This window comes from Strigops habroptila, chromosome 7, assembly GCF_004027225.2.
Source record: "Strigops habroptila isolate Jane chromosome 7, bStrHab1.2.pri, whole genome shotgun sequence".
Lineage (NCBI taxonomy): Eukaryota > Metazoa > Chordata > Aves > Psittaciformes > Psittacidae > Strigops > Strigops habroptila.
Genome location: NC_044283.2, coordinates 45,063,263 through 45,084,783, shown reverse-complemented (window position 1 = coordinate 45,084,783; position 21,521 = coordinate 45,063,263). Strand labels below are relative to the sequence as shown.

The 21,521-nt window shown below is 41.0% G+C and overlaps 2 protein-coding genes across 5 annotated transcripts in view; both read left to right on the top strand.

Annotated features, from left to right (window-relative positions):
* The window catches only part of LOC115610186, a 59,596-nt gene extending 45,165 nt beyond the window's left edge, over positions 1 to 14,431 (top strand). For 3 of the 4 annotated variants that reach the window (XM_030491275.1, XM_030491274.1, XM_030491273.1), the window contains 5 exons: positions 162 to 273; positions 3,755 to 3,838; positions 5,428 to 5,551; positions 11,290 to 11,380; positions 12,514 to 14,431. In XM_030491275.1, the coding sequence (XP_030347135.1) occupies positions 162 to 273; positions 3,755 to 3,838; positions 5,428 to 5,551; positions 11,290 to 11,380; positions 12,514 to 12,588 (486 nt within the window). In that variant the 3' untranslated portion in view covers positions 12,589 to 14,431. Of the gene's footprint in view, positions 1 to 161; positions 274 to 3,754; positions 3,839 to 4,486; positions 4,527 to 5,427; positions 5,552 to 11,289; positions 11,381 to 12,513 lie in introns of those variants that run through there. The other variant, XM_032920040.1, reaches the window with a different exon arrangement.
* A 3,995-nt stretch (positions 14,432 to 18,426) lies between these two features.
* LRAT (lecithin retinol acyltransferase) lies at positions 18,427 to 21,521 on the top strand. Its single transcript, XM_030491272.1, has 2 exons — positions 18,427 to 18,997; positions 19,474 to 21,521. The coding sequence occupies exons 1-2, from the start codon at positions 18,458 to 18,460 to the stop codon at positions 19,624 to 19,626; spliced, it is 693 nt and encodes a 230-aa protein (XP_030347132.1). The 5' UTR covers positions 18,427 to 18,457; the 3' UTR covers positions 19,627 to 21,521.

Here is a 21,521-nt window from a genome sequence, read left to right as displayed (position 1 = left end):
GTTTTGTGACTGTTTAAAAGGGAACAACAGAATCTTATTTGTAAAGTTGTTACTGAAAATGTACCAAAGCAGTACTTAATTAGAAATATACTTTATTTATATGTTGCACTGAATTTCTAATTGGATGGTTTGAAAATGGATTTATTTATTTTTTTTCCCAGATCAACCTATTTCTAAATGGGCAGCATGTTGAGACATTTGAGGAGGATCTTACATTTACATCAGATGAGGTTGTTTTGTTTGATCCACCTGAGATTAGCAGTGAATTGAAAGGTATGTTTGTCCTGGAAAATCACATGCTAGATTTTGTCTGTGAAATATATTTTAAGTCCATTGTAAAATACTTAAGCAAAGGAGGTTAGCATCACATAGTATAAAATGTATTTGAGACTTTAACAAGTATGTAAGTTGTTATTCAAAAAGCCCAAGCCTTAGACACAACTGAAGATGGTTGGAATGTTGACTTTAAATTGAAACATGGTTTCAAAGTATACTGCAATCTTACTTTGTTAATCCTGGAAATAGTTGGGTTTACCTTACATCAAAATAGATGTGTTCAGAATGGAGGACAGACTTACAGAATGCTTAGCATTTAGATAATTAAAACTTGGCCCTATTCCATACAGCAGCCTTCACAAAATGAAGAATGGGATCCGCCAGGAACTGGTGACTTTTAAAGAAAACACACAAGGCTAATGATCCAGCATGGTAATTCCTGTGTTGCTGTTAGATTTGTCTAAGCAAATTGTCTGCAAAAAGAAAAGAAACTTGAGAAGGGCAAACCAGTGAGCTGAATGGAGTGGGTCAGGATGTCAGCAGTGAAAAGTGTTCAGAGTTGTTCTTACAAGCTAGGTACTAGGTTACAGATTATTGGAAGTGTTAGACACTTGGAAAATTTTTATATTCTTTCTAATGACAGAACTATATACAGTATTTCTTAACATATAGCACACTTCATAATTACCTTTTGGTCCAAACAGAGCCTTCATTACCTTATTCCTGCTCACTAGAGAAATGGGAGAATTAATTTAAAGCTGTAGATAGGTATTTTCAAATCTAAGTCAGGTGACTGTAGCTAAAAATTTGTTAGAAATGTTTCTAAAAATAATATTGATGCTGAAAGAGTAATTAAGCTATTTAAGTCTGCGTATAATAAAAAAATTACTGACGTGAAGGCACCAGTATGGCAAGATTTATTCTGGATTCCAGATACAGGTGAGTAATATTTCTCAAAATTGGTAATAGAATAGTGTAAGAACTAATTATAAGTTTAGGGAATGTTCTGTTTCAGTAATTCAGAGAGAATTACTGAAATATACATATGACTCTGCATGTCACCGTTTGAAAGTCACTGACAGTGGATGCCTGGTTGCCATGCATGAGTTTATTTTCCCCATCTATTCAAACATCTCTCCAGTGTGATGACTCGTGCGTCGCACAGAAACAAGTTAAACTCTGAAATGTGTTTTCAGCTCTTACGTTTATTGCAAATCTGTTGTCACACCAGAATCATTCCGATACCTGGGAGCATCCAGGGGGGCAGTGGGGGATGCGCACCATCAAGCCGTGCAAGTTTTTTCTGTTTAATAAAGGGGTTAGCAAAGGTCCTGGTGTTTTGTTTGTTTTTTTTCCTAAGGTGACTACAATGCTAAATATTGGAGAAACAAAAATCTATTAGGCTTCCCATTGCCTTCTTACCATTCGAGAAGACTTAAATGCTGACATCAGCATTTAAGTACTGAATTCTTCAGTCTTCATTCAAGCAAACCCCACTTTTGAGGGACAGCAGAGCTCCTCTGGTTGTTTCCCCTGAGAAGGATCTCTAAACTTTTGCCCTTAGTTGTAAATAAATGTTTTCTGTATGTGACTAAATACTTACCTATTTCTGTGCCTTAACGCCACAGACAGCATGGATGAGAAGTAGACAAATGGGCTACACTGTAAAAGGAGTAACTTCTGCTAAAACATTTTCTGTCAGCATTTATTAAGGAGGGAAGTAGTTTCATGGTTATCTCAAGTGTGAGGGACTGTTAGTTGTCTTTGAATAGATAAGAGAAATATGTGAAAATGGATTTCAAAAATGCTGCTAGATGTGGTTCTGGAAGGGTGGAATTTGAATTTACCATTTGCCCTAGCTTTGAAGGGAATTCTTTTTGTAGATTTGTTTAAGATGTTTATTAAATGAAAACAATTTCCTGATAAACAGATCATGAAAGATAAATCAATTAGGGTAATAATGAGAACACCAGAACACTGTCTTGAACTGGTTTTGTTTAAAGAGAGACTGTCAAAGACTGTCTGTGTAAAATGTCTGATGGAGAAAAGACTTCTACAGCTTATATAATTTAAACATTGTCATACTTCAGCCTTTGAAGAAGCACTGCATTTTTTCTTTAACTGTATATTGAATGAAATTATTAAAAATAGTGTGATTTCTTGGTGTATGAAGTGTGGTAGTCCTGTCCAAAATTAACAATGAGCTTAGCTGGACTTTTTCAGATCCTCTCTCAATGGAGATGGTTAATCAAAAATAATATTCCCCAATTAAATAAATTCAATCTTTAATATTTTCTAGTAAGTTTCATGCCACTTTTCTGGTTGAAATTGTGACAGAGCAGGAAGGCTGTTGCTTCTCTGCTCTGAATGTTCCCCCTACTGGTGTCTGAGAGCAGAGAGAGGGGAGAGCTGCCACTTGTGTGCAGAAGGATCAGAAAACGACAGGAAGGGGTCAGAGAGGAGGGCAACTGAGGGGTAAGGAGCCTATTACGAGTCAGGAGTGCAGATAAGTCCTATCAGCAAATAACTGAAACTCGGTGGCAAAGTGAGCACTTCATTTCTCGCTTTGAGGAACAGAAGTTAAATGGTGACAGCCTACTAATCTTAGTAATCAGTGATTTCAAGAGGTCTGTGCTGTGTAACTTAACCATCAAACCTCACATATAAACTGTTCTGGATTTGGGCAGGAATGGGTTTACTTTTTCTGATGTATTGATGTAAATTGGTAAAAATACCTAATATGAATTCTGTTCAATGAAACACAACAGTCTTTATGTTCCTAAAGGCTTGAAATTCCAATTCTCACACATCAACAAGTTAAAAAATAAGGTTGGCTTCCTATAGCACATTTATGACCTTTTCTTAGAAAATACAAAGATATTTACAAAATTAGTAATTTGAAAAAGTAATCTTGAATTTCTTCTATGCAGCTGAATAAGTAACTTGTAACAGTAGCTATGAAAGTGAGAGACGTGTTGTCTTGAAATGGAATTTTAAATTGTGACTGTTCTCTACAGATATTGTCAGAATAAACAGACCTTACACAATTATCAGGATGGTAGCAACCACATGTATTTTTCACCTGCACTGGAAGCAGAGAGATTTAAGGGGACAAAAGTTGTCAGCTAGTTAAGAAATGACAGGTAGCTGCTATGCATCCTTCAGAGATACCACATTGCAAAGGCCAAGATGAATTTTCATATGCAAGGGTGGTGGAAGAGAGGATACCTGCCACAGCATTTGGCTATAAAAAGATAATAGGGATTTGGGAGATGGAGCAAGAGGGATCAATTTTGTTTTAGCCTCCAGCCTCACCTCTTGTTCTCTAGATGTTCCTGTGGGAAGAAAGCTTTAGAGAAATGTCTTCAAGAATACTACAAACAGTGCAGAAAGTATACACTTAAAATGACAGTTACTACTTCAAAAGGTACTATTATTTGAACCTATCATGAAATGTATTCATTTTTATGTTGTATAGATCTGCCAAGCGGTCCGCATACTTACCGCTTAGAAGATCTTGCCTATACAAGAAGTGGAGACAAAGGCAACTCTGCAAACATAGGTATTTTTCTTTTTCTTGCTTTCTGAAGTGATGTAAGATTTTCACATAAGTTTTAGTATCAAGTGTTGTTCTTGTTTTTATTCTTTTGTAAATCTCTCATATCACTTGATTTTTGTGGGGTGTTTTTAATTTTCTCTGTGCTGAAACAAAAAATAATCTGTATGAAACAAGGATTTTAGTAATGAAATACCGGTAGTTTTATGTTCAGCAGCTGTTGAAATCTGAGGTACTAAGAAAAAATACTTGAATGTCATGGGGAAAAAAAAAATACATGCAAAGACAAATCTCTGTTTAGGGCTGCAAAGTTAAGAAATGAAGTTAAGAAATGCCTTTATAAGGTTTCCTTTACATGTCAGTTGATACTCCTTCATGGATATGTTGTGTAATGTAGTCTCTTGGTTGTCTGATCATGTATAATATTTCCATATATGAATTTTGTGACATATATATGGCTAAAATACCAACAGTGTTAGGAAATACCAAAGTTGTTCTTGTATGTAAGAGAATGTTTTTATTATATTGTTAATCCAAATGGTTTATTTAAGTGTGCAGTCTCTCTACCTTGATGTGCTGCTTCTTGCTTTGTTTAATAATTCCTTCTATTCCTTACTTCTGCATGCAACAATTGGCTCTCTTACTTGTTGGAAGATGAGAGCGTGTGGTGTTCAAAGCTCAGTATGAATTAAAGGTGCGTTTGGGGTTTGATTTGCTGTCACGCTAAAACTTTCATTTATATTTAGGGATATAGTTTTCTTTTCCTTGTTTGTGAAACTGGTTTTTGGGTTGAATGAAGGAATTATTATTTATTATGATTTTGTTTATTATGATTAATAATAATAATTATCACTTATTATTTCCTTTATTTTTCTTTACTCATGGTTGACCACTGTTGCAATGTAGTATTGCCAAATCATGAATGATGCATAGCTAATAGACTTCCTCAGATATAAAGACACTACTGCTTTATTAAGGAACAACAATAACAACAACAACAAACTTGACCTTGAAGATTAATTTGGCTTCAAAGTCTACAGATAAAAAGACTCTTGTGACACCAATCTGCTTTCCTAATCCTGCTGTGGAGCCTCAGCTTCAGCATAAAGTTAACCTCAAGTTTATGAAAGCATATTTACAGCAATAAAAAAGTAACTGCAGCTTCTCACACTTACATCAGGATCTCATGCTTAGGAGGGGGCAAGGACCAAACCTTCAGTCACTGATGGTGCCTTGTTACGGTAAATTGCAATTACTTTTCTAAGTCTTGCAAACCATTTAGTGGAAGAGAACTGCCTGCGGCTTGTTTGTTGTGATGTCATTGTTGTTCTTCAGGTGTCTTTGCAGCGGCAGGGACTGCAGACAGAAAAAGTCCAACAGTCACTTAGTGTGGGAGCGTTCTTTCATGTCATGCTCCACACTACCTCTCTACTGATAGAGGGAAAGCTGTCATACTATTGCTTTTATTCAGGAGCTCATTAAAGAGGATCCATATGTACAATTTCAGTTAAAAGGAGGATCACAGATCAGTTTTGAAAGCATAAATACAAATTGGTTTTAACAACTCCTATTCTAACACCAGTTATACCTAACAGGTGTGATAGCACGGCATCCCCTCTACTATCCATACCTAAAGAAGACTTTAACTGCTCAAGCCCTGGAGAACTACTTCCAACACCTTTTAGAGCAAGAAAAACCTGAAGAAGAACTAGTAACAAGGTGAGTAGCTTGTTTACATAAATAGTGCAAACCTGTGTGTACCTCTTCAGTATTTTTTATGTATTTTTCTTTGCCTTTTCAAATAATAATGTAAGCAATAGTCATTAAAAAAAGAACATGAGCTTGGGCATTTCCTGGAATTTAAATACCTTAGTGAAGGTATTTAAATTCCCAGAATTAACATACTATTGTTCGGGCTATTTCTTTGTTCTGTTCCAGTACAGAATGTCCCTACCAGATAGAAATAACTTCTAATGTCCTCTGAGAAATGTAACTTTCCATTGTTCCTTAACCACTTGGAGACTGCAGGAGCTTTAGTAACTGAAGCTTCCCAAGCCACAGAGCCACTACAGAACCGGCAGTTTGAAATCCCCAAAGCGCTACCACAGCCATCAGACACATGCCTCATCCTGTGAAGTTCACTTGCTTGAGAGAAAGTATTCCTTTCACTACCCGACTCTTACCCATTTTTTTTGCCATATATACCAAGCCAGAATTTAAAGGGAAAAAAACCCAAACGCACAGTTAATTTCCTTCTTTAAAATATGAAAGAAAATACATTCTAAACAGGACACTTGTACGTGGTATTCATCTGCAAAAGAATATTGTCTGCCAGCAGACAGCATATGTAACATTTTTGGTTTCCTGGTATCTTCAGCTGATGCTCAGGGTCCTTACTGAGCGAATGAGACATACGCTGTTATTGTAGGATGTTGTAGGATAATAGGGCTCATTCTCCTAAGGATGTCCAATAAAAGAGTCAACAGATTTTAAATCTTTTCCTCTCTTCAAAAACAAACAAAAGCTTACTATTGCAACAAACAATTTAGTCTTCTAAAATATGTTTTGATAACAAAGTCAATTATTCTGCAAATATGGAGAGTCTGCCAAAATCATTATATATTTCCATGGGTAATGGATAAACTGTTAAGTGTCCTTTTGCTCATTCAAAGAGCTTGAGTCAGAAGGGTGCACCACAGAGCGCAGAGAGAGCTTGGAGTTGTTTTAACCCCTGATCTTTGAGTTGTAAGTGCTGTTCTTTGTCTTCATAAGCGGCTCAGTGCAGATTTCACCCACTGTTTCGTAAGTGCTAACAAATCTATGTATCTAATAAATTGTGATACTGAGAAATGTAATTGAATTTCCTCTGAAACAGAGCAGAGAAGGGAAGAGATCAAAAATGTCAAGCCTCTTAATGATACTTCTAGAAATTGATTCATTGTTGTTCCTTAATGCTGTTTATGTTCATAAATAAAAGTTTAAACTTGCTGTGTCTGGATGAAGCCAATTTATTTTGATTAATTAGATTATCTGTTCCTGGGTTTGGCTTCCTTTAATGATGTGATAATGGAGCTCTGTGAGTGAATTGAAAAACTACTAGGGAAAAAGAGTAAATCCTTTTGTGGAAATAGTCAGGATTATAAGGATTATGCTCATGTGCTTCAGATTGTATAGTTTCTTTTTAAATTACTTTTTTATATTTTAGTTTTAACTGTCATAAAAAGAGTTATCTTACTCTTTCATTTTCCTTCATTTCTTTTATTTAAATTATGAGTGGTTAAGAAATATATATTAGTTTTGCTACTAAAACCATACCAGCCATGGCTCTGCGTCACTACAGAATCAGTTGCCTTTCACTGTTTCTCATTAAAGCTGTTAAATAGGTGTACTAAACAGAGAAAAGGTGAGATTATTTTGATAGAGAACACTGAAAGCTCCTAAACTTCCAGATTTTCAGGTAACATAGTAACAAAATATGGTCTTTCAACCCACTCACCCCCATATCCTAAAATCCCAAACCCATGTGATTGCTTCTTACCCTGTGTAGAGTACATTTGTAACAGATCTGATAATCTTAAGATATGGAATAAGAAACTTTTCATTTAGTGAAAAGTCATTTAAGAAGGATAGTAAAATTACCCTCTGAGAATTTGCTGGTTTCATCTTCTGAAATATGGTCATCTTCTTTATGTTTTGAGCATCCCAGTGCTCAGAAATAAAAATGACAGATAATTTCTTCTTATGGGGTACTTTTACTAAGAGCTAAAGAACAAGAAATGTGGATACTGATGCTTCTAGATTGCTTTTTTTTTGTAAGTATATTTATTATTGGGGAAAAAAATACTTTTCTACAGTATATCTCATATGGAAACACCTCTTTAAGCCTACGGACTCAGTTCCTGCTTTCCTCTGATGGGAGGAATTCTATCTTTTCCTTGGCTTAAATGACATTACTATTTCTATGCATTTTAACAGGAAGTTTACAGGGAAACCTGACTTCTTTGAATATGTACGGACAGGACTTTAAAGGAAGTAGTTAAGTAGGCACCCCATTGTGCATAAGTGTAAAAGTTCAGCTAGAACAGTGAATTTTCCTTGTTTTACTGGTTCCTGTCACAGACTTGGTATTCTTTGAAGGATTTATTTGTTTTCTGTGCTTTTTAAAAGGAGCTTTTAAAACTTTTGATTTAATTGTACAACTAGATGGTATTTTCTTCCTTTAGATCTCAGTTAATTAAATTGTTAAATTATGCTGAATAAATGCATGTCAACATTTTGGTTAATGTATTGTTGCTGCTTAAGACTGTTATGATGGTTATAGTGGTGGTTTTGGGTTTTTTTATTGTGGGAGTGTATTTATTGTGCAGAAATATTTTGAATGCTCAGATTCTTCAACCAGGACTTAAAATATTGAAAATGCTGACCTTTGTATATTATTTTGTAATCCCAGTTTTTAGCTAGAGTATCTTACTGTAAATATCTCCTCCGAGTACTTGAAGTGAATGTGCCATTCTGACATGTTCCAAATTAAGATCTGTTGCTTGCGTTATATATTCCCTCTGCCAGAATTACTGCAGAAAGTGAAATGAAATTTTCCACTCTTTTTCATTTGCTTCCGCTTTTGTACACTCTTCACTTTCTCTCCTGATTTGTTTAAATGATTGATTTTCATGAAACTTCTTTTGAGAGCCGAGGTATTAACTTCTGTAATATGTATTCCATAAGTCTAGTTCTTGTGGAGAGATCTGCCAATTGTGAAATCACTTGCTGCTTGGAAGTCTTTGCTAGCTTTTCAGAGTAAAATTTACAGTACAGTATTTTGGTGTAGGTCTCTAGCTTTCATGATATGTGATTATTGGTAATTTGTATTGGGTTTTTTGCTTGAAAATTTTGTGGGGTCCTCTGATCCTGCTATGTAGTTGGTTATGCTATTAAATTTAGCAAATTATGTAGATGACTTATTATGGAAATTGCTTTATTCCTTGTATTCCTGTATTCCTAGTAGAGCACTGTTAGATTAATCAAACTTTCCTGCCTTCCTACTAGATTTGCCTTTAAGCATGATAATGTTTTGAAGGAAGGTCAACAATGCAAACAACAGTTTTCTTCTTAATAACAACTAACAATACTAAAGTAGAGCGTGGTAATGTTGGGGGTTGGAGTGGCTGCAGTGCTTGTCACCAGGGTTGGAGTATTGGTTTTCAAAACCTTTAAAATTCTCAAACACTACTGCAGTCAGCCTGGAGGAGAACAAAGATGTCAGAAGGAAGGAAGATGTAGGAAAATGTCTCCCCCATAGGCTGTATCTCCGAGGAGAAAAGGCAAAAGGTGTAGTTATTAGTAGTTCCCAATAGATGACTCCCGAAGTACAGAGATGACAACAATGCTGACTACACATATCGGATTAGTTTCATGACCAGCAATTCTATCATATCATAAACCCAGTGTTACAAAGTACAGCGAAGTGATAATCTTAGGCCAGGCCCCAAGGATAATAAACATCACTGCAGGGAATGCATACTGCGAGTAAGGCATTACGTAACGCAGCTCTGAGACCAAGTGCAACAGCTCTTGGGAGCAAGTAAATCAAGTTGTGACCAGTGACTATTAAACCAATACAGCGAATGTTTATAATGAATTTGTTTAGACACACTCTGGTCAGATCTGTCGTTATCTCAACCCTTCGTTCCCCACATTGGGCACCAGAAAGGACTGTCGTGATAAGTGATGCACAGTTGCTCACCACCCGCTGACTGATACCAAGCCTGATCCAGGCAGTGATTGGTCCCTTCTGGGTAACTTCCCCCAGTTTCTATACTGGGCATGACATGCTGTGGTATGGAATAACCCTTTGGCTAGTTTGGGTCAGGTGTCCTGTCTCTGCTTCCTCCTGGCTTCCCGTGCCCCTCCTCACTGGCAGAGCATGAGACTGAAAAGTCCTTGATCGGAGTAAGCAATACTTAGCAACTAAAACATCAGTGTGTTATCAGTGGTGTTCTCAGACTAAAGCCAAAACACAGCACTGCACCAGCTACTAGGAAGAAAATTAACTCCATCCCAGCCAACACCAGGACATAGTGAAAGAGTACAAGGAACAGAGAAAACTTCTTGCCTTGCAGACAGGTGCAGACGCTCCACAACTACTGCTTGCAAGAGCATAATGAGAACTAAAGTGTTTGGCAGAATCATCTCCTTACATGAGAAGTTGGGTCATGTGCCCAAGATACAAGGGCATACACAGCTGTGAATAGCAGGAACCGCCATAATTTTTACAGTGCTAAAAAGGAGCTGGAAAAGATTATCCTCAGAGTAACAGAATCATCAATACAAGAGCACTGCAAGAAATTCCAGCTATTTCAGAGGGTAGATTTGAAGAATCTGTCCTAAATAGATGAAGATCAGATAGGTGACTAAAGAAAAATTAAGTGGTGTTGGAGGAAGTTACATTCACATTGCAGCAGTCACACATCTGAGACAGAGCAAGAATAGGATATCATCTTTCTCAATTGTTCTTCATGTCTTGCTGATTAAATCCTTTGATTAAATCCTTTCCTATGGAAAAAAAGGAAAGGTATCAAGTCCTTAGACAAAGAAAATATTGGAGGAAACCAAAACCAAAGAAAAACAAGAACACAAGGAAGATGACAAAACACTGGAAATCTGTGCAAATGGAAACATGCTGTAGATCTATTAATAGAATTTGAAACCACTTTTTTAGGAAACCACAGAGCCATTTTCCAAACCTCTACAAAAGTTTCCAAATTGGAAATGCACCAGTCAAAAGCAAGGATGGAAAAATGCTTACAGTGGCAATGGAACAGAAAAATAGGTCTGTAACACTGAAATAAATTTTTATCTGAACAAAGTACGTGGCTCCAAGAGAGCATTGAAGTGTAGCTGTACTTTGCTATCATCTGTAGTTAAAAGAGTTCTATCTAGTGACTCATAGTTATTTCTCAGTAATAAAGAGGACGCATTACCAAAGGGCTGGCTGCCTTTGTTAGCAAAAGTGAGTTCCAGGAATTAAGTAATTGTACTTGCCAGTAACAGAACTAGAAAATATTAAAAATACTTCCCTCTGGCTACTATGTTCTCAGAGTTCATATTAGATCTTGAACCTCTTGTCTACGGAGCTTTCTATGTGGGCTTCAGCTCTTTGGGGGGAGCGGGAGGAAAGGTAGAAAGCGACCTCATGAGAAACAAATGAGTTCTGAACTTGAATAAGACTAGAATGATTACTTTATAGTACTACTGTAAAACTGTAGTACTACTGTAAAACTATTAAGGACTGTTGATTTGGAGTAAGGGGAAGGAGCAAGAAGGCAGGGAAGGCTTGACCCAAAAGTGGGGTGTCATCAGTAGCATGAAATTGTTGCATGCTGTCTTTTGCTTGATGATCTGTGCAAGAGTTTCTTACAAAATCTCCTGAGAAATGATGTGTGGATTTTATTTTGCAGATACGAGTTGCCAGGAATCCATGGATTAAATTTTGTTATGAAGAATTCCCTTGGTGGTGGTGGCATAGCATCTCTAAGAAGTGACCCACAGGCATGTATCAAAGCATTGATTTTAGTGTAGTTATCTTTTATATCTATGTATTACACAGTCTCTTTATAACCAACTTTTGGGCTGGAACTGCTAAGCTTTTAGCTTTGACTCTTTAGTTCCTTTTAATTTCCTGTTTATAGACATCATCTACTTATGCTGTTTTTAAACCTTAAAAGAATCAGGGAAGTAGAAAGTTATTTAGAATATTTGGTGAAAAATATGCGTACAAGGAACTGTTCAGAGAGTCTTTGAATCAGTTAAGGTCTTTATGGTGTGCTGCTTGTGTTCTTAGATGCACCAGCAAAATTAGTTTCTCAGAAAAGGCTGCCAGGTTCTGGAGAATGCAGAATTACTAGACAATTCTGATTAAATGTTTCCAAGTACATACAGGAACCATTAACTGTACAAGAGCTCCTCAAGCTTAGCCTATGACTCCTATAGTTAAAACAGTGATAATTAATATAAATCTGAAAGATAAAAATAGATGGATAGATCTCTCGTGTTGATGATACTGTGTGAATCTGAAACTCTCTTTTTTCAGTGTATGATTTCAGTATTAAATATTTGAAACCTGAAAACATCTAAACCTGAAGATGAGATCCCTTAATGTGGCAATCCTGTGGCTACAGCAAAGCATGGTTCTGCCACCATAGGCTGAGAAATGCTTATGTGTACAAATAAACTCAGCATAATCAAGATGACTGTTCACAAAATAAGATGATGCTATGTATGAATCAGAAGAACTGAACCCCAAATAAACTGATTCTAGTACTAGGTACCAAGTAAGTTGAAGAAACTGTTCAGTCTGTTCAAGTTTATATGCATGAAAATTCAACTGTATAGTTCTTCTTATTTCACTATACTACTCACAAGTGAGAAGGCCAAATAAATGGAAAAGATAAATAGGAGTTTGGATAACCTACAATCCAAGGCTTGAAAAAACTCACCCCAAAATTATTTAAAAGCATATGTAGAGATAAGTATTCATAAAACTTAAAAAACATAATGAATTCTCATTCTCACCCTGACTATAGGAAAAATACCTTATTAAACCATTTTTAAGAACTTAATTTACAGAGGTGGTATATTTACGATAATAAAATGAAATGTTGGTTTTGTTCTTTTTCTTACAGGGCAAAGCACTTGGACAGATGCTGTTGGATTTCCAGATTAAAAATGTTCCTGATTTAAAATCACTGATAGAGTAACAGGTGTTTAATACATATGCTTTTAACACTGAGTGGTATCAAAACATGTTATAAACAAGAACTGGCTTCTTGAGATTATTTTTTTTTTTTTTTCTTAAAGAGTAGAAATTAGTGACAGTTATCTCTCAGAGGCTTAGCTATATGGCACAGATCAGCAAATGTTTTGAGTAATACGAGACTAATAGCTTTGTCTGTGACTGATAACATTTCCTGTCCAGATAATACATTGGATGAAGAATTAATTTATTTCTTGTAAAACAGAATTAATCAAATTGCAACATAACATTTAATTATAAGACAAGCTTTGTTCTGAGATGGAAATTACCTCCTGTTGAGTCCATTTCTCTTTTACTTCTGTCAATCTTTATCTGAAAATTAAATGGACCGATCTAGTTGCAGTCCTGTCAGATGTCCTGTGCGTAGAGTGAGGCTGGGTAACCTGCTGTGCATTGCTGCGAAGTCAGCATGGTCTGGTACTGGGGAGCAGCTTTCCTTGTGGGGCAATAAAAGAAACTTAAAATTGCTGCTGTTAGGTAGTGACTGGTCATAAATGCTGACCTTTGGTGGTGTTCCACCAAACTTCCAGCACTTTGTCCAGCTAATGACAGACTTCATTATATTTTCCAACATCTCTTACTAATTAATCTGTCTATTGAAAGCACTGACTAGTAAGAAATCGCAGATCTTGGTATGGGACTAAACTTGAAGATGAGGAAAGGATAGTCTGCCTGCTCGTGCTCTCTTGTGATGGTGCCATCCTCGCACGGAGGAAGAGGGGTTGGGTAGCAAGGGGGATACCTAGTTTTGTTTCAGGGCTGTTAAGTCCTCATTTTGTGAAGCAGAGTCCTGCCTGGATTAAGTTCATTTGACTGTCGTTTGCATTGCCTTTCCCACAGAAAGGTCCACAGACTTCCCACAGAAAGGTCTGTCTCCTGCTGTGAAGGAGTACCATGCTGAATGCAGCGTGCTCTGTCTCTCTTCTGACTCCCAGTTATCACCTCCCCATTTCCCTTCCTGCACAATATGACTAGCATGTTCAAATTGGGGTACTCCTAAACTTCTTCACCTGTAAGCAGAGACTTAAAAGTTCATATCATACCTCCTGGGACAGTATGAGGGTGGAAGTTCTGGCCCAACAACTGTCTGTATTTCCTCTGCAGAAGCCATAGAAATATTACTCCATATGTTCAGGCATTTTATATTCAGAAGTCAGTATTTTCCTTTATTTTGAGGAGACTATTAATTGTTAGTACTGACAAATGAGATAAAATTATGAAAATAAGTATTTAAAATTGTCACCAAAATACCTGTTCCTATATCTGTAGCTGTGCTACCACTAATATTAATTTCCTAGCCTCCTGCTTGCTAATGAGGACTATACAATGAATTGTTCCCACCTTTTCTGTGGTTTTGTTCATTTGCATTGAAGATATCATAAGTTAATGCTTTATCCAACTAAACATACTGTTCTCTTAGCGAGTCGTAAGTACAATATGTGTATACAGCATGATTCTGTCTAGTTGTAAAAATGAGTCATTTCTTCATTGCAGAAAAATATCCAGCTTAATAACTTCAAGGGGAAAACAGCATGCTGGTTTTATGTTTACAGTCCTTGTTGGTTAGAAAACTCTTGTTAATAATGTGGAAGCCTATTAGTTTAGTAAAACAGACAAAGGTATTGAGAGGAAATGAAAAAGTGGTAGACTTCAGTAGCAAGGATATCCTACAAGAATAAAAAGGGCTACAGTAAGTACTTGCAGTTCACTCAATATGCTGCTTAAGTGACTCTGTAAATGTGTATGCAATAATTCCTGAATAAAAGTGAACACGTGTAAAGAACAAATTTGTTGCAGTCACTTGTGTTGTTTCTTCCACTGGAAGAGAGTGATACTTAGTTCAAACGCTCTTTGTTTCGGGGTTGTTTCATTTGCCTGCAGTTTAATGCATTGTCTTGCTAGTTCCCTTCTCCCTTCAGTTTTTCTCTGTTCTGTCCCTGGTCTTTGTTAAATACAAAACCTGAAAAAGTAAGTGATACTATTTTCTGGAGAGCTGGTCATTTACAGCTCTACAATGGAAGTGGCAATTAGCTGAAAAGAATGGTACAGTGTTCCAATGGGTTGGAAGTGGGAATACAAAGGAGTTATTTTATCTCTGGAATTGCCCTTTTGCATGCTGTGAAACCATCCTTCAGAAACATGCTTTCTTTCAGTGCACCAGCTTAAACCAGGTGCCATTGCTTTTCAGATACTTTTCTTGCAAATTACAGCCTCCAAAAATCCCTATCCAAGGATTTTACTCTCCTTGACCTCCTTAACATGTTTTGAATTCATGAACCTATACTTGTTCCAGCAGTCCCAGCTGACCTGAAAGCTTGTTAAAGCTGCATTTGTTTCTTAATCTACAGTAGAGGCTGAGGAATTGAGAGAGGTTTGGTAAAACGTAAATTGTGCTCGAAGGTGAGTGTGTATGCAGTCAGCATTGGTTTGACCTCAGTCACTTACATGCATTTTGCCTGCTTTGTTAAACCACGGCTGTTCCTCATGCAGGCAAGAACTTACCCTTTCAATTGCCTCTTTCGTGCTTTTTCTCTGCTGTGTTCGCTCTGAGGGCAGGATGGAGATAGTAGTGCCTAGTGTATAAAATAAGGTTCTATATGAGTTTCAGTGCAATGGAAACTGGCTCATACCTCTTACCTGAGATGTTTTTGTGCTGTGGCTCATCCACTCTACAAAACAAAGGCTGCATTATCTTACCTCTCACAGCTTTCTTACTGCATCTCACCTAACTCTCCAAAATAAATCATGGATTTTATCACTAAAGTATTCTATAGCAGCTAACAGTCCAAGCAAATACTTTGCCAATGTTTGCTCTTTAATATTTCAGAGTGGTTTTCCCACTGCAATTTGTTTATTAAAGGTACAAAACCTACTATACAGAAATGACCCAAGATAAAGGATGTGCCGGTGTTTGAGGCAAAAGTGTATTTTGAGTTTAGCTAGCACCAATGAAGCCATTTTCTCACTAAAATATGGGGGACCAGAGCAGGGGAAAAATAACTGTAAGCATACCTTTTCAGTTTCATTTTGCATCATGGCAGTTTGCAAGTAATAGGACTGCAGCCCTTAAGGTTTGAAAGCAGAAAGTGTTGGGTTGCAGGCTCACTTTCAGGAGTCTGAATGGCTTCATTCAGAAATGACTTGATGTTGTATGAAGTGCTCTGCAGACAGCAGTGCTCACAACCATTGCGAAGTAGTGGTGAGGCAGTACTTGAGTGGATGTCACTGGGGATGTGCATTGGCTGGAGGAGTGAGGCAGTTCCAGAGACCTGTCTGCTGTGTAATGCCTCTTATGCTTGTTCTGTCGAAGCCTGAGAGTGAGGGAGTAGTCTTTGGGGGAGGGAGAAGATGCTCCTTAGTGCCCCAGGTATGAGGAAGTTACACTGCAGAACTGTCACAGCTCTCATCTTAGTTCTTTGAAACCTTCCCATGTAGGAAGAATTTGAGTCTCCTCCTCGTGGCAATTCCTCTTCTTTGGTTTCATCCTGGTTTCCTTTCTGGATTTACTTGAAATGGACCCTAGTGTGTTTGGAATTAAAGCTAGCTGGCATTAAGAAGGCAAACAAAGGGTGCCTCGAAGTAAAAGATCCCGTTGGGAACTGTCTGTGTCTGCCAGTGAGTTCAGCTGAATTCCTCTACCTTCCTTTGGGCAGGGGAGAGAAATCTGAACTGTAGGACTGAAGCATCTCTTAACACCTATTTCAACAACGACCATCCAGGCGCTCCCTTGACAGCCTGGGGAGGTGGGTGTCTGGAGATGGCAGCCCAGGGCAGAACCAGTCCTTATCCTCGCAGGAGGGAGACAGGAACCTTTCTAGACCTTTTATCATGATGAGGGGGGTTAATCTTTTCTTTTTCCCCTGTCCCTTAAAAAATATGCACTAGTTTAAAATTACAAAAGCCCCTCCCCCCCCCCCCCCCCATTTTTATTTACTAGTAGCAAAAGCTTCAAACCTTCCAAATACATTTAAACATCTGGATTCTGAAAGAAGCTCTTTCAATTATACAATTATGTGGGGCTGGTGGCTAATGGTCAGAGCTCCTACCAGCATCACAAGCCACATCTATGCAGTGTTTTCTCTTTTGTAAGTGACACAATTTGAAGTAGGGGGTTTGATTGAGGTAAGCCTCTGTTGCATAAAAATTTGGCTGAGACTCTCCAAAGAAAATCCTGAGTGCCTGATCGCTCTCGTGAGGGGTGCTGGGCTGTAATCAACGACCAAATGAGGTTATGGCAGGTCTCTCTCATTGCAGACGAAGCAAGGTAAGGATAGCCTTCAGTTCCCTGGGAAGCTGCTTTCTGCTCCAAGCAGGAGGAAACAGGAGGGTAACACCAGCCATGGGGTTTTGTTGGCAAGCAGTGAGGTAACCTTCTCCCCTGAAATACTTTCTTCGCAGAGGAGTGGAAAACTTGCTTTGGATCATTAATAAGCCTCATCTTCCCTGTGCATAAGATCCAGCCTGAAACCTTGGTTTCAGTATCCATGGTGGTAGGAAGCTCTCAGCTGCTGGATCCTTCACATCCACTTTGCCTTTCTGCTCACACCAGAGCTGTTCCCTGATCGAAAGGAAAGAGATGGAGAATTTTTTCTCTTCTTTTGCTAGTATGACCAAAGGGGTTCTACAGCTCGACTGCAGCCTAGACATCTCATTCTTGATCTACGGACTCTTGCGTTTAAAGTCACTGAGGAGAGGAAAATTGAGTTAGTGTTCCAATAGGGTTTGCCAGGGGAGAGGCACAGGCTGTTCCACACCAGCAATCCTCGCTGCCCGTTTCTATACTTGGCACCGCGCGTCTTGCCTTGCTTGCCTGCCGGCGAGCTGGCAGCTCTGGGCCGTCGCTTTGGCGGAAGGTGCTGCAGCAAACCACTTCTCCAGCAGCCCTCCCACCCGCCTGTCCCGCTCACTCCGCGTTTCTGACGGGGCCGAGCGCTTCCCCTGCCGCCGAGCGGGGCTGTCTCCGGCGCGAACAACAGCCGCGGGCAGCGGGGATGCGGCCCCCTCCCTCCTGCCCTGCCCCTCGCCGGGCCCTGTCATCTTCCAGGTAAGATGAATGTCTGTCCCATCCATCATCCCGCGGTCCCCGAGGGGGCGGGAATTCGAACCTCACCAGCCTGGGATGGGACGGCTTTGTTGGCCTGACAGGGCCGCTCTTTTGTGGGCTCCGTTGCCAGGATTTAGCCATTTACATAATGGATCAGCATGAAACAAAACGCGCGGGAATGCCTGTTCGCCTGTTCCCACTCTTTCTCAGCCGGGCGAGTTAATTCTTAAATGTGGATTCCCTCACTCCCTAGGAACCTGTTTTCTTCCGAGCAAGAAAAGCGCGCTCCGAGGCCACCGCTGCGCTCCTCTCCCGCCGCCGAGCACTGCGGCAGCCCCCCGCCTCCCTTCCTTCCCTTCGCCCCGCGGGCCTCAGCGGGCGGCTGCCCGGAGCCCCTTGGGTGTCGTCAGCAGGGAAAGGTGAACGAGACGGCCGCGGCCCCGGGAGCCCGCCTCTGCGCTCCCCGGGCGGGTGAAGGTCGCTGAGCGCACTTTGTCTTGCCCCTCTCTACCTGGGCAGCGACGGGGGTTGCTGCGGGCGGCGGCCAGCCCCAGGATCCGGGCTACGGCACCGCGCCACCCCGACGGCCGAGCCAGGACCGGGCTGGGGGGCGCCGGGTGGGCTACCCGGTGAAGCGCGGCGGCTCGTCGGGGCGGGCGCTCCTCGGTGGGCTGGCCCGGGCGCCTGCCCCGCCCCGGCCGGTAGCCTAGAAAAGCGGGTGCGGGCGGCGGGGGCTGTTAGGCGGCTGCCCCCGCTCCCCTCGCTGACCATGAAGAACCCGGTGCCGCAGGCGGCCTCGCTGCTGCTGGAGAAGCTGCTGCTCCTCGTCCATGTCCGGCCCCTGCCCGCGGGCTCCGGCGGGGAACCGCCGCCGGCCCCCGGCTACTACGACACCAGCTGCTTCAAGCGGGGCGACCTGCTGGAGGTGCCCCGGACCCTCTTCATCCACTTCGGCATCTACCTGGGCGAGAACCGCGTTGCCCACCTGATGCCCGACATCCTGCCCGCCTTCACCGGCGACCGCCGGCAGATCCAGCAGGTCGTGACCAACAAGCGGCTTATCCTGGGCGTCATCACCAAGACAGCCAGCATCCGCGTGGACACGGTGGAGGACTTCGCCTACGGCGGCAGCATCCTGGTCAACCACATGGACCGGCTGTTCCAGGACCAGGTGCTGGGCAGCGAGGAGGCGGCCCGCCGGGCGGAGAAGCTGGTGGGCGCAACGGCCTACAGCCTGCTGTGGAACAACTGCGAGCACTTCGTCACCTACTGCCGATACGGAGCCCCCGTCAGCTTCCAGACCGACAAGGTACAACCCGGGCCTCCGCCCGCGGAGGCGCGACCCGCGACGGCGCGCAGCGGCCGGGAGACGGGCGGCCGGGAGCGGCACGGCCCAGCCCTTCCCGGTGGCGGCGGCCCCCCGGGCGCTCCGCTTCGATCCCCCAAACTTAAGTGAGCGTTGGACCCCCGGGGCTGCTGCCCGGGGCCGTTCCCCCGCAGCGGGCGGGCGCTGCGGCGGCGCTGCTCGACCAGCGCGTCGCCGGGGCTCTGTTGGCTTCAGGTGGCGAGGAAAGCGAGGCGGAATTCGTAAGACAATTAATGTGCTCTTAAAACGCTCGGATGCAACTCAGTGCTCCGGCTGGAGCCAAAGCCCGGCCCGCGGGAGAGCGAGGGTAGCGACTGCTCGATCTAACGGAGGGAGTGGGCATCTCCAGCTGTCCGGTTGAAGCTTTCCTCTTTAACCCTTATCTTTTCCTTTTTTCTTCTTTTTCTTTCTTTTTCCAGTTCTGTGAGACTGTGAAGATGATTATTCGGGACCAGAGGAGCGTTCTTGCTTCAGTGCTTGTGGGATTAGCATCGATATTCTACCTCGGCTTGGCACCCTCCACCACGCTGCCCACGATCTTCATTCCCTTCTTTCTGTGGATGGCTGGCTAACAGCCTTCCCAGAGGCTTGCAGCCAGTGCGTGTATATAGGATGTATACTACTGTATTTATGAAAGCACAGATTACTCATCGGCATTGTGTAAAGTCTCCTAACCTTGTGTGCCACTTTCAAATACAACTTTGTCTAGAACACAGTACACAAGGCATAGCTTACTGTGTAAGCCAAATAATAGATTTCCTGAAAATCTCGGTACCTTTTAGCACACCTTTAAATCATGAAAAAGTAGGGTTATGATGCAGTTCTGCTCCTTGCCTTTCGCTGTATGCGATTCTGGTAATATCCTTCATGTTCCTTAATTTCTTAGCTACATACCCAGGTGCCACAACTATTAATAAAAATGGATGATGGAGTTCCACGAAGTGATGGATATTGAGAACAAACCACTTACCTCTTCCTTCAATAGATGTAGTAAGTATTCAGAAGTTACTGTCTCTGTCCCTAAAATACTCTTCAGTGGAGATACAAGTAAGTAAACTGACTCTTTGATAGCAAAGAATGAAAACTAACCCTAGGTTGGGTTCTGCGTGCTGCAGAAGCACAGCTGGGACTGGCCACAGTAATTTCCTTCTTGGGAAATGTTCACAAGTCTCTTATTCACATTAATTGCATAAACCCTTGCTACCATATTGAACAACTCTTTAATTGGGTTAGTGGTAAGGAAAGATGGCAATTCCTGAGCATTTTCCTTGCCACTGGGAGTGGTTAGTGTGGCTAATAGAAATGGCTGCAGAGGGGGATACAGGAAGAAGCTAGAATGCTTTATGAGAACCAGTAACGTACAGACATCAGAAATTTCCAGCAGTGCAGGGCACATGATAGGGAGGAAGAGGATAGAGGCTGATTTAGTTCCTACCTTCCCTCAGCCATGGGACTCGTGTGAGTGCCGTAAAGCATCCACTGGAGCATCATTGGAGCAGTTTCTATGGTAGCTTTATTGTAAGTTTGGATATTGCCTTAAAACAAATGCCTCTTGGTGAAAGATGATATGTCTTTCTATACTCATCTCTTGCAAATAAGTATTCACTTTCAAGCCAGCAGCTGGTGTTTCATCCTTTACTGAGAATGTGTACTGTGGGATTTGAAATTGAGTTAATCTGAGTACTAAAAACCTTTGCTAATTTATTTCTTAGAAATGTCTTCATGAATGCAGAGAAATTGTTCAGCTCCTGGAATGCCTTCCATGCTATACATGCACTTACACGTTCACGTGCTGTGCCTGCCTTCCTTTCTAGTCAAAGGCAAATACGGCAGTGTCTTCACCAAGGACTGAACCTTAGATTTGCTTCTTTCTGTGGGTGGTGCTCAATATCCTGTCATCAGCTCCACTACTGAAGCGGCCACTTTCCCCATTTTTAGAGAGACTCATTTTAACTGTGCTATAAACCCCCTTCTCTTCCCCTAGACCTTACAGCTGCTTGAAGATGGGATTCTTGAACTGTGAGTCTACTTGGCTGCTCTCTAACCATCTTTCTTCTTCTGGCTGCTCCACTATAACCGACAAAGAATGTAAAGACTGGGGTGAAATTCCAGGCTCATAGGAAGCAGCAGCCTGACTGCTGCTGCCATCGGCCAAGAGGGGATTCCAGCCCAGCTTTTGGCGCACATTCAGCCTGCAGCCCAGCTCTATGGTGCTGCGTACCAGTTTCTGTTGGATCCTTGTGAACAACTTCTCTTATGCTTTCAAAAATTGCAATGCTCAGTGTAACTGTTTCTGCTAAACTTTTAAAATTAAGGTGTTTTTTAATTAACATTAATTGCTTTTTCATAGTGTATGCATTAGTAATATTTACATAAATTCCAGTGTGGTTTTTTTTACTTGCTGTGCATAAGGTATGAACTGTAGTCATTACTGTAATTATATAAATAGAATTTATTCATTTAAAAA

Coding starts and splice junctions, on each gene's coding strand:
- LRAT (XM_030491272.1), top strand. CDS start 18,458: ATGAAGAACCCGGTGCCGCAGGCGGCCTCGCTGCTGCTGGAGAAGCTG. Junction 18,998..19,473: donor TCAGCTTCCAGACCGACAAG/GTACAACCCGGG, acceptor TTCTTTTTCCAG/TTCTGTGAGACTGTGAAGAT.